Raw genomic sequence first — 12,942 nt, 5'->3', positions numbered from 1 at the left:
ATTTATACACTGCATGTACATATAAAGAAATCTAGAAAGATTCAAGTGGATACATTTCAGTGTTCATCGTGGTTACTAATTGGCGTGAAATTGTGTTTTAGTACTTTCCTTCTTTATATATTTTCTGTACTTTGGAGATTTTCTACAGCTGTGTTATCTAAATGAATAGCATAAAGTTGTTAAAGGGATGTTGACTACAAATCTCAGTAACTAAAAAATGATTTAATGTTTATGAAGAATTAGTTTATTGGGGGATTTAATTTTTTGCTAGTTTATGTTTTGTTGTTGTTTCTCTCAGTAAGCCGTGTCCGATTCTTTGCTGTCCCTTGGACTCTAACACTCCAGGCTCCTCTGTCCTCCAGTACCTCTTGGAGTTTGCTTAAATTCATGTCCATTGAATTGGTGATGCTATCTAACCATCTCATCCTCTGCCACACCCTTCTTCTTTCCCAATCTTTCATTCAATCTTTCCCGGCATCAGGGTCTTTTCATTGAGTCAACTCACATCAGTGGCTGAAGTATTGGAGCTTCAGCTTCAGTCCTTCAATGAATATTCAGGGTTGATTTCCTTTAGTTTATATAGACATGTTTATTTACCAGGATTAGGTAGAGAGTTAGGTAGCATTGAGGTTTTTTTCATGTTGATTATTTGCCTTACTGAATTTTGAGTTAAAAGTATGACTTACCTTTGAAACTCTTTTCTTGCCTTTTTTAAAAGGCCGAGTAGTTTAGCTCTTCTGTTTTATTCTAGCTTTGTCATAGATCTAAGAAGTTCTCATTTGGGAAAATACATATAAGCATCTTTTTTTAAAAATAGTATCTGTCCTTTCTAGATTTATTTAGATTTTTTATTAACTTTTTGTTTACTTTTTAAATGTTCTATTAATGGAATTAAATGGGCATTTGACCAAAGAATGAGATTGTTTTGTTGGTGTGTGCTTGATAAAAGAGAGACAGCTTGGTTGCTAGAGTTAATGGATTCCGATTTTTATCTGACCAGGAATTACTGTTAATTCTAAGGAGAAACTGGAAGCACAATGGGAGATGACAGTGAGTGGATGAAACTGCCGGTTGATCAGAAATGTGAACACAAGGTAAGACTTTTCTGGAACTCAGATTTTACTGTCATTGGCTTGTTTTGTCAGCAGTTATACTGTATAGTATAGTATAAAGCTGCCTAATGATTACACAATACAACCAGAAAAACAGCCTGCTTTGGAGATTGGACACTTTCAGCAGGAAACTGTCTCATGTTTGAATCCTTAACCTCTTTAATGTCCTGTTACAAAGAAATAATGACTAATACTTGGATACAAAATGTGATACATTTATAGTGGCCAGTTTATGAATTCTAGAAGGCTTTGGAAGAATATCATTAATATTAAACACAAGAAAAAGTTTATTAGCTAATCTTTAAAAAAAAATCAACTATCTGGATTTCTTAAGCTTTGTTTTTGTTTCTACTATGGGATCCTTTGTTCAAATTACCTGGTATAAGATAGTCACACCCCCCCCCCCCCCCCCCCTTAATAGTAGATGATAATACCGGTAAATTTTGTTTTGTTTCAAAATACTTTTCTTTTAGCTGTGGAAAGCAAGGTTAAGTGGGTATGAAGAAGCCCTGAAGATCTTCCAGAAAATAAAAGATGAAAAGAGCCCAGAATGGTCCAAATTTTTAGGATTGATCAAAAAGTTTGTGACGGATTCCAATGCAGTGGTTCAGTTGAAAGGATTAGAAGCTGCACTTGTTTATGTTGAAAATGCCCATGTAGCAGGAAAGTAAGTACTTTCTTTCCAACTATTCTGGTAAAAACCCCTGTCTGGTGCTACATGGATTAATTATGTATTTTTATGGATCACTGTGCTCAGCACTTTTAGAGGATATTAGTTTCTTAACTTTTGTAGCTCCTTGACCCTTGTTTTTCACTCAGTCTTTATCTGCTCTCAGAAATCTAAAAGGTACGTGAGATCTTTAGAGAGGAGCAAATTAGAAATAAGATACTGAGTTTTTTCCTTAGGGTTTGATGAGCAAGTGATTCTCTCCTGCTGAGATTTTTATATGAGAATTACTCTAAGAGGAAAAATTTTTAGAAGAAACTGAGGTGGTTAGTAAAGGCATCAGAATTTCACTGAAAACATTTGAGCATTACTAAAATCTTTTTCTTACAATGGTTCCAGGCTGTGTCATCTTAAAGTCACATCTTTCTCCCTATGATCATTAGATGTTTTTATCTCTTAGGAGAGGATAAGGCTAACTAAACAACCTCTGTAACTCCCAGCTTATTGGTTGATAGATGTATCTAGTCACTCCAGTCTCCCATACCTCATAAACATGACTTTTCTAACACTAGTCTTTATGTCATTGAAAGGAGTCCTCCATACTGGAAAAAAAAATGGGGACCTTTGACCTAATTGCACAAGAAATACATATAGCCATCCCTCAGTGTCTCCAGGGGAATTGCTTCCAGGACAAAAGTCCATACCCCCATGCCTTAGGATATAGCAAAATCTACACATGTTCAAATCCCTTACATGAAATGGCCTAATATTTGCATATGACATGTTACCTACATCCAACTTTCATCTCTAGGTTACTCCTAATACCTGATACAATGTAAATACTATGTAAACAATTGTGACTACAATGTAAATGATGTGTAAGTAGTTGCTGGCTGTTTGGCTTTTGCTTTTTGGAACTTTCCAGAATTTTTTTCTCCAAATATATTTTATCTGAATTCAGTTGAGTCCACAGTTGAGGAATCCATGGATAAAGAAGACACCAATATGTACTTGACTCACCTCACAATTTATACCTAGAAAGACAGGCATTAACTTGACAGTTTTGTTAATCAGCATCACCACTTTCCCTTGCCATCAGTGAGACGGTTGCTTTTTTAATTTCATTTTTCTTCTGATACTAGAAACTTTGATAAATGCTGTGTGTGACCCCAGCCCATTCAGTTTCTCTAATTTCCAGTAGTACAGGTTTTATTTAAATTAGAAGAGACTCAAAGCAATAAAGATACTGTAAAGTCTTGCCACGGAGTCAGGAGCAGCCTTTTGTTATTAAAGGTGCATATCCATTCCTTCTGTGAAGAAATTCTGTGTCCTAAAAAGTGTTTCAGATGACTTAAAATTTTTTCCAAAAAAGCAAGAACTCTGTAATCTTATTTTTATAAAATGTATGTGTATATATCTGTTTATCTATGCGTATAGAAAAGTCTAGAAGGATGGATATCATAAAGTTTAAAGTAGTTTTCTCTGGGTAGTGAGATTTCAAGGGTCTTTTGCTTTCTTGTTTAAATTTCTTCTCTGTGTAAATAGAAACTATTGTGACATGTCTGTTGTGACATGTCTTAAAATAGTTTGCTTAAGTTTTTTTTTTTAAATGTTGTTGAACATAAATGTTTATATAGTCTCATTTATGTTATTTCTAAGCATTTCTTTAAAAAAGAATTTGTTTCCCCCACTTTCCATGACCCTTTCCAGCTCTTTCCACTCAAGTGTGCTTTTATGTGTATGGTTGTTATTGTTTATAATCTATATATTACAGAACCACGGGAGAAGTTGTGTCAGGTGTTGTAAGTAAAGTATTCAACCAACCCAAAGCCAAAGCCAAGGAGCTAGGCATTGAGATTTGTCTGATGTACATAGAGATTGAGAAGGGAGAGGCTGTACAAGAGGAGCTGCTGAAAGGCCTGGACAATAAGAACCCCAAGATTGTTGTGGCCTGTATAGAGACACTGAGGAAAGCCTTAAGGTAAGACCTTTTCTTTTTGCTTCAGTTCTGTTGACAAGAGTCTCTCAATTGAGTTTGGCTACCTGGTTTAAACAGAAATGAAAACTGTTGGGATTGACTTGGCAGGCCATACTAACCAGAAAAGTGACCTGGAAAAACCAGAGCCATTCTTTAGGCTTGATACTTTGTATTCAGTAATTTTAGCCTTTAAGTGTGTTGCATAGTTATTTTATCTAAATCTCTTTCTAAGGAAGATGAGTGGGGTATATTTCTGACCTGTTTTAAGATTATGAATTGACTTTTTCCTGGAAAAGCACTCCTCAGGGTATTTAACAGCTTTTTTTCTCTTATCCTCAAGCGTAAATGTATGTACTTTGAAATGCTGGCTAAAGACACAGTTGTTGGCTAAAGCAAACCTTCGTTTATGTGCTTTTTAAAATAAAATAGAAGGAAATGCTATACGCTTTTAAACAGAGGCATAGCAACAGAAATAGAAAATAACTTTTATGTAATAAGTTATTTTCAACCCTAGAATTTCATGTTGTTTGACAGTGAAGTTTTTCATGAATGGGATCTCTTTCAGGAACAAGTGGCTGTAATTTTGTATGGAAATCTGAATTAGACAAACCACTAGTTCGTTCTTATCTGGCAGTCCTTCTCATCTGATATCCTGTCCCCAAAACCGCCACATGAGATACTTCAGAAAGCAGATCTAGTGAAATCCTCAATGTGTGACCTATGGGTGTGAAGATCTTCCCAATTCAGTTCTCTTTTGATTTTGTATATGACCTATTTCTTGCAGAATATGCTTCCTTTGATATTTATCTTACATGAAAGTATCAATATTCTTAAATTTTTAAGCTATCTTCAATTTATAAGTCTATAAACTTTGTCTTTCACTTCGTTCATAGTGTTCTTTCATAAAATATGGCTTTTACTTAGATTCTTTTGTGATAAAGTTTTCCTCATTCCTAGCCTATTATAGTGTAATAGATGTACTATCGTTTTAGAAATTTAGGGAATTGACTGCATTGTCAAGATTGGGTGAAGTCACTCAGTTGTGTCCGACTCTTTGTGACTCCATGGACTGTAGCCCACCAGGCTCCTCTGTCCATGGGATTTTCCAGGCAAGAATACTGGAGTGGGTTGCCATTTCCTTCTCCAAGGGATTGAACCCAGGTCTCCCGCATTGTAGGCAGACGCTTTACCGTCTGAGCCACCAGGGAAGTCAGACCCAGGGATTGGACCCAGGTCTCCCGCACTGTAGGCAGACGCTTTACCATCTGAGCCACCAGGGAAGTCAGATTGTGTTTGTCTTAATGATCTGTTCTGTCCTTAGTAATGGGTTTCTTAATAAAAAAAATATATATCATAAACTATATTCTACCTTAAAATTAAAAGTTTCTAATCTGGAATTCTGTAAACTCTGGCTATTTCATTTTTAAGCTGACTGGGAGAATAAAGGCAGAAAAAAAACCAAGTTAGGTATGCTGTCTTATGTTTTCCTAATAGATATATATATTGCTGTATATTCCCATCCCTGTATGGTTCTGTATTTATTCTAAAGCATCTCAGAATCTATAGTAGAACTACTAGATAGCTCTCTGGGACTTTATGGAACCTTCGGGCCAAACTGTTCAGTCCTTGGTTCCAGAGCTTCCTCAAGCTGTCTACGTTAGCTTTGTGAAGTAGCTGAGTCGGGTCCGACTTTTTGCATCCCCGTGGACTGTAGCCTACCAGGCTCCTCCCTCCATGGGATTCTCCAGGCAAGAATACTGGAGTGGGTTGCCATTTCCTTCTCCAGGGTATCTTACCGACCCAGGGATCAAAGCTGGCTCTCCCACATTGCGGGCAGACACTTTAACCACCAAAAATGTTCTGTGGCCCCTAAAATGGGCTTCTCGAACACTTTTTTATCCCCCCTTTAGTAATATGTGTAGTATTAAGATTATGTTTTGTGTTGTTATGGTGTCTGTTTTCCACTTGGACCTGCCCCATCTGTTGTTTTTTTTTTAAGTATCTTTCAGAAGTAGGCCAGGATAGCAAAACAAATAAACAAAAATCAGATGAAACAGTAATAATGCAAAGGAAGATTAAGAGATCCCAAATGAAGAAGTCAGAATGCAACTGTTTTTCCCATGGAAAAGTGAAGCAAAGAGAGATTTAAGTTGCCTGAAGTTGTAGTGTGATAGCCTCGAGTCAGGAATGAAAGACGCACTGCCAGGACTAGTGATCTGTCAAGCAGAGTGAATCCCCGTAATTACATAGAACAGTTAATAAAAGATTACTAAAAATAGATTTCACTCATTTAACTATTTGTAAATTGATTTTGTATTTTAAGCTTTTATATGTACATACATATATATATTTAAGATGTTACATGAGTGTTGGTCTATTTTAGATTTAAGTAATTCCTAGACTGATTACTGAGAAAGTTTTTAAACGGTAGCATTATTTTGGACTCTGGACATTAAATAATATTCTTGGAAGAATGGCGTTTAAATACAGATGTTGTTATAAGTTCCTTTTTTCTTCTTCCCTGAAAAAAACTTGACCTATATATGTCCCTATTGTATACAGATATAAAACTGAGTTTGAGTGAATTCAAGCTAATATTTTACCCAAGCATATTGCATGGTGACAGGTTTTTTTCCCCCCAATTTTTTATTCTAGTGAATTTGGTTCCAAAATCATCTTACTGAAGCCAATTATCAAAGTATTGCCAAAACTCTTTGAGTCTCGAGAGAAGGCTGTTCGAGATGAAGCCAAATTAATTGCTGTAGAGATTTATAGATGGATTCGAGATGCTCTGAGACCCCCTTTACAAAATATAAACTCCGTCCAGGTGAGGCACTAAGTATTTTGGTTGCCTTTATATAAAGTTAATATGAAGATAGTTCCTTCCTGTCGTTATTGTTGATATTTCTGTCCTTACAAATAATTATTCTTCATTCTTTATTTTGAAATCAGTTTTTTCCAGACATACCTGTTTCTGCTGTTACTTTTGTCCACTCAACTTAAATACTGTGTATTCTGTGATATCAGTATGTTAGTGTCAAAACTGTAACAGTTTAAAAGATCCTTTTATAATACTGTAGGACTTAATATCCATTTGGACAGAATGGATTCTATTTATTTTTTATATTTCATTTGGTTTTAGAGATACTATTTGATGCAAATATATATGAATTCATGAAATAATAAGAGTGTCTTAAAAAGTAGATTTTATTTTTTTCTAACTGGTTAGTCACACATCTTCAGTATAGTCGATATAAGTTGGTTTGACTTTTACTACAAAATGTACACAGTTTAAATTTATCTTTTCTGATTTGCCTTATTAAAGCCACATAAATAAGAAATTAGGTTCTGCTCTATTAGTAAATATAAATACATTCTCTAATAGCAGAGATATAGATATGTTTTTTAAATATTTTATGATATTTGCAGTTGAAAGAACTAGAAGAAGAGTGGGTCAAACTGCCAACAGGTGCTCCTAAACCAACTAGGTTTTTGCGTTCCCAGCAAGAACTAGAAGCTAAATTGGAACAGCAGCAGTCTGCTGGTGGAGATGCTGAGGGAGGTAAGACACTTACCAACACTGGTTTCTATAAAAAATTAGCAAGACTGGCCCTGTAACAGGAACTTGTGTTCATGAGGTAAATTTTATAGGACCGTCATTTCATAAAATACAAGTTGTTTGTAAGATTAATAATTCTGGTCCCTCCTGTGGCAAGATTGCATCAGGAGTGTGAAAGGACAACTGACAACTGTTTAATAAGTAAAACCATTTCATCCATTTTTAAGGTTTGTTTTGTTTTCCTCCTGGAAGGTGGTGACGATGGTGATGAGGTACCACAGATAGATGCTTATGAGCTTTTGGAAGCAGTAGAAATTCTTTCCAAGCTTCCCAAAGACTTTTATGACAAAATTGTAAGTAATGGTAAACTTCTTTCATTTATTTCATGTTTAACAGTTACTTGAATATAGTTGGAGAATGCTTTGCTGAGCCCTCTTCCTGGTGCACCCTCTTCCACCATATTGTCCCTGTTAGAATGAGTCAGTGGTTTCTTCTTTGTTCCCATACTAGTTTGAATAAGTGCCTACGTTAGTCCTTTTTTTCACATCTTGCCAGAAACCCAAACATTATTCTTGACTTTTAAATTTTACTCTTTTTCTGTCTGGGTTTACCTTTAAATATATCTCAAATTCATCCTCTTTTCTCCATCCCCAGGGTTTCTTCTCTACCCAAGGGTTACTGCTTTTTTTTTTTTTTTTTTTTGCTTCCCCAAGGTTTCTTGACCTTGGCACTGTTGACCTTTTTTGGCCAGATATTTGGGGGATTGTCTGTGCACTGTAGGATGTTTAGCAGCGTCTCTGACCTTTATCAATCAGATATTAATACCACCATTCCTCAAGTCATGACAATCAAAAATGTCTCCAGACTTTGCCAAGTATACCCCAAGAGTCAAAATTATCCCCAATTGAGAAAGTCTTGTCCCAACCATTACATCAGCTCTTGTCATATATGCTGCAGTATCTTCCACAAGACTCCCTGTCTGCTCTTGCCTCCTTCCCACTATATTTCATAGTATAATTAGAGGTGTCATTTTCATTCTGATAATGGAAATCTTCCTATATTATTGCCTCATTAAAATCTTTCAGTGGCTTCCATGGGTTTTAAGATGATGTTTGAAACCATGCTGTAGTCATTGAGGCAATCTATGGTACCTTTGAGGCTTCCATGTACCTTCCAGCCACATCTCTAATTGCTGTCACTTCCCATGCTCCAGTCATACTGAATTTCTCCTGTTATCAAATGCACCAAACTTTTTTTCCACCCTAAACTCTGGGCCTTGACATACACTGTTCTTTCTGCCTATAACACTCTTCCCCCCCCCCCCCTCCCCATTTACCCCATAATATCTCTTCATCATCCAGAGCCCACCTTAAACATCACTTTTGGGAGGAGGTCTTACCTGATAACCCAAACTGAGTTAAATCCTTTGCTATCCCAAAGCAGCTTATACTTCTCCATTCCCAGTGGTCATGACCTGATATTTATTGAAGATCTACCTCTACTGTCAGCTCCTTGAGTATTCTGTTATCTTCTGATTAATACATACATATTTGATCAATTGAAGTGAATTATAATTTCCTCCAAGGTGACGCATTTGTCATCTTTGTATCCCTAGTTCTCTCCAACAGTGAATATTCAAATTCTAGTGAAGTATTTTCTACTTTATGACCACAAAGAAAACAAACAAACAAAAAAATGCTATACATACAATTTGGAAAACTGATATCCAGAATTAGAACAATATTGGTTGTTGGTTATATGTTAGTTCTTGTCTGGTGTTTCTAATGTTATCAGTATAGAAATTCCTCTCTCCTGTAGATGTGCTACTGTGAGATATGCTAGAAATGCTTTCTATTAGTGTTTTCTGTTTAACACTTGCTTAAAATTTACCTGGAAAATGAGAACAACAATCTATGGTATTTCATCCTGCTTACTTATTGTAGAACATTAGGATTATGGAATATTACAAAAGTACTTTTTACATATGAACAAAATTTTATACACATGAACTTAACATTCTGCTTGGCTACATAGTTTTGTAATGTTGATTTCTAACTAGCTTTCAAAAGTTTCTAAAAAACAAAAAAATAGATATCTTTGAATTAGTAGCATGCAAGAAATAGACTTTTGTTTTGCTTTCTTATTTTCTGTTCTCCAAGTGACTCACATTGTGTCTTGTAGGAGGCAAAAAAATGGCAGGAAAGAAAAGAAGCCCTGGAAGCTGTGGAAGTACTAGTGAAAAACCCCAAACTGGAAGCAGGCGATTATGCAGATTTAGTCAAAGCTTTGAAGAAGGTAAATATGAAGAGTTTTAGCATTGGTATGCCAGCAGCAGCCCAGGTCATTGGTTTTCTTTATCAGTCATCTTTTTTATCACAGTTAACACCACCATTTAGGGAACACTGTTGATTGTTTTTTAATTATATGCATACATGTTTTTTTAAGGGTTATTTAAAGTGATCAGTCTTAGGTTAGTTTAGAGGGATTGGTTTTTAATCTTTGTTAATTATCACTTTGACTAAATATGTTATTTGATAGCATACACAAACATTAAGAAATAGAGAATCTTGCTGATCTAGAGCCAAATATTCTAGTTTTATAATTCTACAGAATGAGCTTTTTAAATTGGGTCTATTTAATGGAACAAATATTAAATATGAAGAGTATTTTTCATTAGGTAGTAAATGATACCTCCCTATTAGCATGTAAAGTGAAGCGTAGGACCTGGGGATATGTGGTCAGTTATAAAGCAGGTAAGTACTAAATAAGAAAGAAATATTTTAGAAAATACTCTTTGGTATTACTTAGTTCCAAGCAAGTTGAATGCTGGGGTGGATATTTTTGTATGTAGTGGCTTATCATAAAATCTGTAAGTCAGGTCAGACACTTGTGGATGTTGTTTTAATAGCGTTTAAGAGCAGACTCTGAAGGCATCTTCCTTTTATTTTTTTTATTTATTTTTTTTTTATTTTTTTTATTTATTTTTTTTTGAAAGCGTCTTCTTGAATATAGCAAGGATAAAATGTTTTATTTGCTTCTTCAGCTTGAAAGTACAGAGGATCAGTATGGTGGGGGGTGAGGGAGGTTACTCTTTAATTATATGTATATGTAAGTAGAGTAATTCTCATTATTCGTGGAAGTTATGTTCTATAATGTCACCACAAACACCGAATTAGCAAATGCTGAACCATTGCTCCAAAAGAAGATACAGGGTTAAGGTCCTGCAGCCCTATGGTCACATTTTCATCAACTGATCAGTGCATGACCTTGTTTTATTCTGTTTGAAGATGTCTTATTCACTATTTGTTATTGATCCTTAACATTGAGCTCACAGCCAACAGCAGTATAACTCATGCCTAAACAAAGCCTCCCCAACACATTTATTTTCTCTGAAAGAGACATCACTGCCTTTTTGCATGTAAGAACACAAGGGAGCACCTCAGCAGTATACTTGTGGGTCATTTTAAACAGTGGAAGCATCAGCCAAAAGCACAAAAATGCAGAAAAAAACCCATGGCAATAAACTAGACTATGAAAAAGACACTTGTTTACAGTGTGAGAGCTAAAAGACAAAGGCAGAGTATTGCATTGTTCATCTCAGCTGGGAATGTGCATATCAGGCAATTCAGATTTTTCCCAGCTCTGTGCTTATCTGTGAGGAACCAGGAAAGTGCCTCAATTATTGATTTGGGGCTTATCAGTTAATTTTAATGGGTAGATGAATTGGCAAATGTGAAATTCATGAATCATGAGGCTGGATTGTATTTTCTCACAGTTAGTCTTCCTTTGCTTTTCTCCAAGTAGGTTTTGGAGACAGGGATATAATTTGTCAAAATCATTGTTCCTCTGTCATCTATCTTGAAGAGCCACAGACCCAGGCAAGACTATAGTCATCTCTCAATATCCCCAGGTTGGGAGAAGAGGAGGGCAGAGTGTTGGTTCCAGGAGCTCCCACCTACACTAAAATCTGCTCAAGTTCCTTGTATAAAAAGGCATAGTACAGTGAATACTGTTGGCCTCAGGAATCTGCAGTTACGAAGGACTGACTGTCATTAAAAGGGAATTGCCCTAGGGGAAAGATTCACCGACCTGGAGCCTAGGAGGAAAGAGGGAGGGTAGAAGGCAGTAAGAGGCATTCTAGTGTCCTTGAAGAGCTTCAGATTCTCTAAGTTCTAGCATATAATTTTTTTAATCAGGAATCTTATGGAAACATGATATATTGCACTGAATTCTCAATGCCTCAAATAAAAGCTTCTATTTTTCCTTATGTAATGATCAGGAATGTTAATTGAAATCAGGAATGTTAATAATTGATGTTCTCTACGTGCATTTTCTTAGGATATTAGCTTTTAGATGGTAACTGTTCTGTGATTTCCATTGGCTTTGTGACTGAATATAAACTCTCACTGTATTCTATACAGAGAAGGTCATGGATTTTTATATTTGGGTAGACATAAACAGTGGATCTGTGTGAGATCTTATGGTAGCAGGAGGCACTTCTTTCCTTCTTCACATGGTGGAGTCAGGGCAGTCAATCAGAGGCTACAGACCAGTAAAAAGAAACAATTTTGTGGATAAAATATTTAAAACCATGAAAAATTAATGTCAATATAAATTAACATGAAACATGACATTTTTATTTTTGTATTTTCTATTTTAGTTACTTGTAGACAAAAATAAACCTCATATCCATATTGTTTTTGTTTTATTTTATAGTTGATTATAGTGTTGTGTTAATTCCTATTGTACAGTGAAGTGATTCAGTTATACATATGTATATATATTCTTTTTAATATTTTTTCCATTACAATTTATCCCAAGAAATTGAATATAGTTCCCTGTTCAATACAATAGCACCTTGTTTATTGATCTTCTGTATGCTAGTTTGCATCTGCTAATCCCACTCTTAATCCTTCCCTCCCCACACCCCATTTCCAGCCCCAGGTCTGTATTATATTGACTTAATTGGTCTTTGTGGACCCATCCCTCTTCCCTCCATAGTCTCTTCTCTCTGTTGTCTTTATCAAGTAATCTTACTAGTTTCCCAGTTTTTTCCTTTAATACAGGTAGTAAAAAGCTACTCATTTTGAAATTCCTCACAATGTTCCTGAAATAATTTTTTTTTAATTAAAAAAAATTGTTATTTATTTTTGGCTAAATTGGATCTCCATTGCTGCACATGGCTCCCTTTAGTCAGGGTGGCATGGGCCACGCTTTGTTGTGGTGTGCAGACTTCTGGTGGCCATGGCCCTATTTGTATTGTCTGTCAGCAGTGTTTTTGTTTTGATTACTGTTTAGTGGCTCACATTACTAGTTAAAGATAAGTAGTAATTGATTATTACTTAAAATCAATTAGGTAGAAGTGACAGCAATTTTAATTATAGAGTAGTTCCCATTATTTAGATTAAATTAACATTGTGAGATAAAACTTTTCTTTCCCTGATCTCAAACAGAATTACTGACTTTTTCTTCAACTCTGAAATGGAGTCCCTTCATGTACACTATTTTTCTTAAAAATAAACACTTTTTCATTTTCCCCATTCCTGCTTCCCAGTTAAGAAAAACTTGTTTAGTCAAACTGGGATGTGTGAGAATGAGTGTTAATAGGCAAATATTGTACTGGGTG

At 35.5% G+C, this 12,942-nt stretch overlaps 1 protein-coding gene across 4 annotated transcripts in view; it reads left to right on the top strand.

Moving 5' to 3' along the window:
• Positions 1-12,942, top strand: part of CKAP5 (cytoskeleton associated protein 5) — a 97,197-nt gene that overhangs the window by 33,800 nt on the left and 50,455 nt on the right. For all 4 annotated transcript variants that reach the window (XM_061153052.1, XM_061153027.1, XM_061153037.1 and 1 more), the window contains exons 2-8: positions 1,001-1,094; positions 1,586-1,779; positions 3,554-3,760; positions 6,413-6,584; positions 7,187-7,319; positions 7,569-7,669; positions 9,498-9,611. In XM_061153052.1, coding sequence (XP_061009035.1) covers positions 1,038-1,094; positions 1,586-1,779; positions 3,554-3,760; positions 6,413-6,584; positions 7,187-7,319; positions 7,569-7,669; positions 9,498-9,611 — 978 coding nt within the window. In that variant the 5' untranslated portion in view covers positions 1,001-1,037. The remainder of the gene's footprint in view (positions 1-1,000; positions 1,095-1,585; positions 1,780-3,553; positions 3,761-6,412; positions 6,585-7,186; positions 7,320-7,568; positions 7,670-9,497; positions 9,612-12,942) is intronic.

Source organism: Dama dama, chromosome 1 (assembly GCF_033118175.1).
Source record: "Dama dama isolate Ldn47 chromosome 1, ASM3311817v1, whole genome shotgun sequence".
Classification (NCBI taxonomy): domain Eukaryota; kingdom Metazoa; phylum Chordata; class Mammalia; order Artiodactyla; family Cervidae; genus Dama; species Dama dama.
Note: the sequence above shows the minus strand (reverse complement) of the source record. Positions and strands in the feature narration are given on the sequence as shown.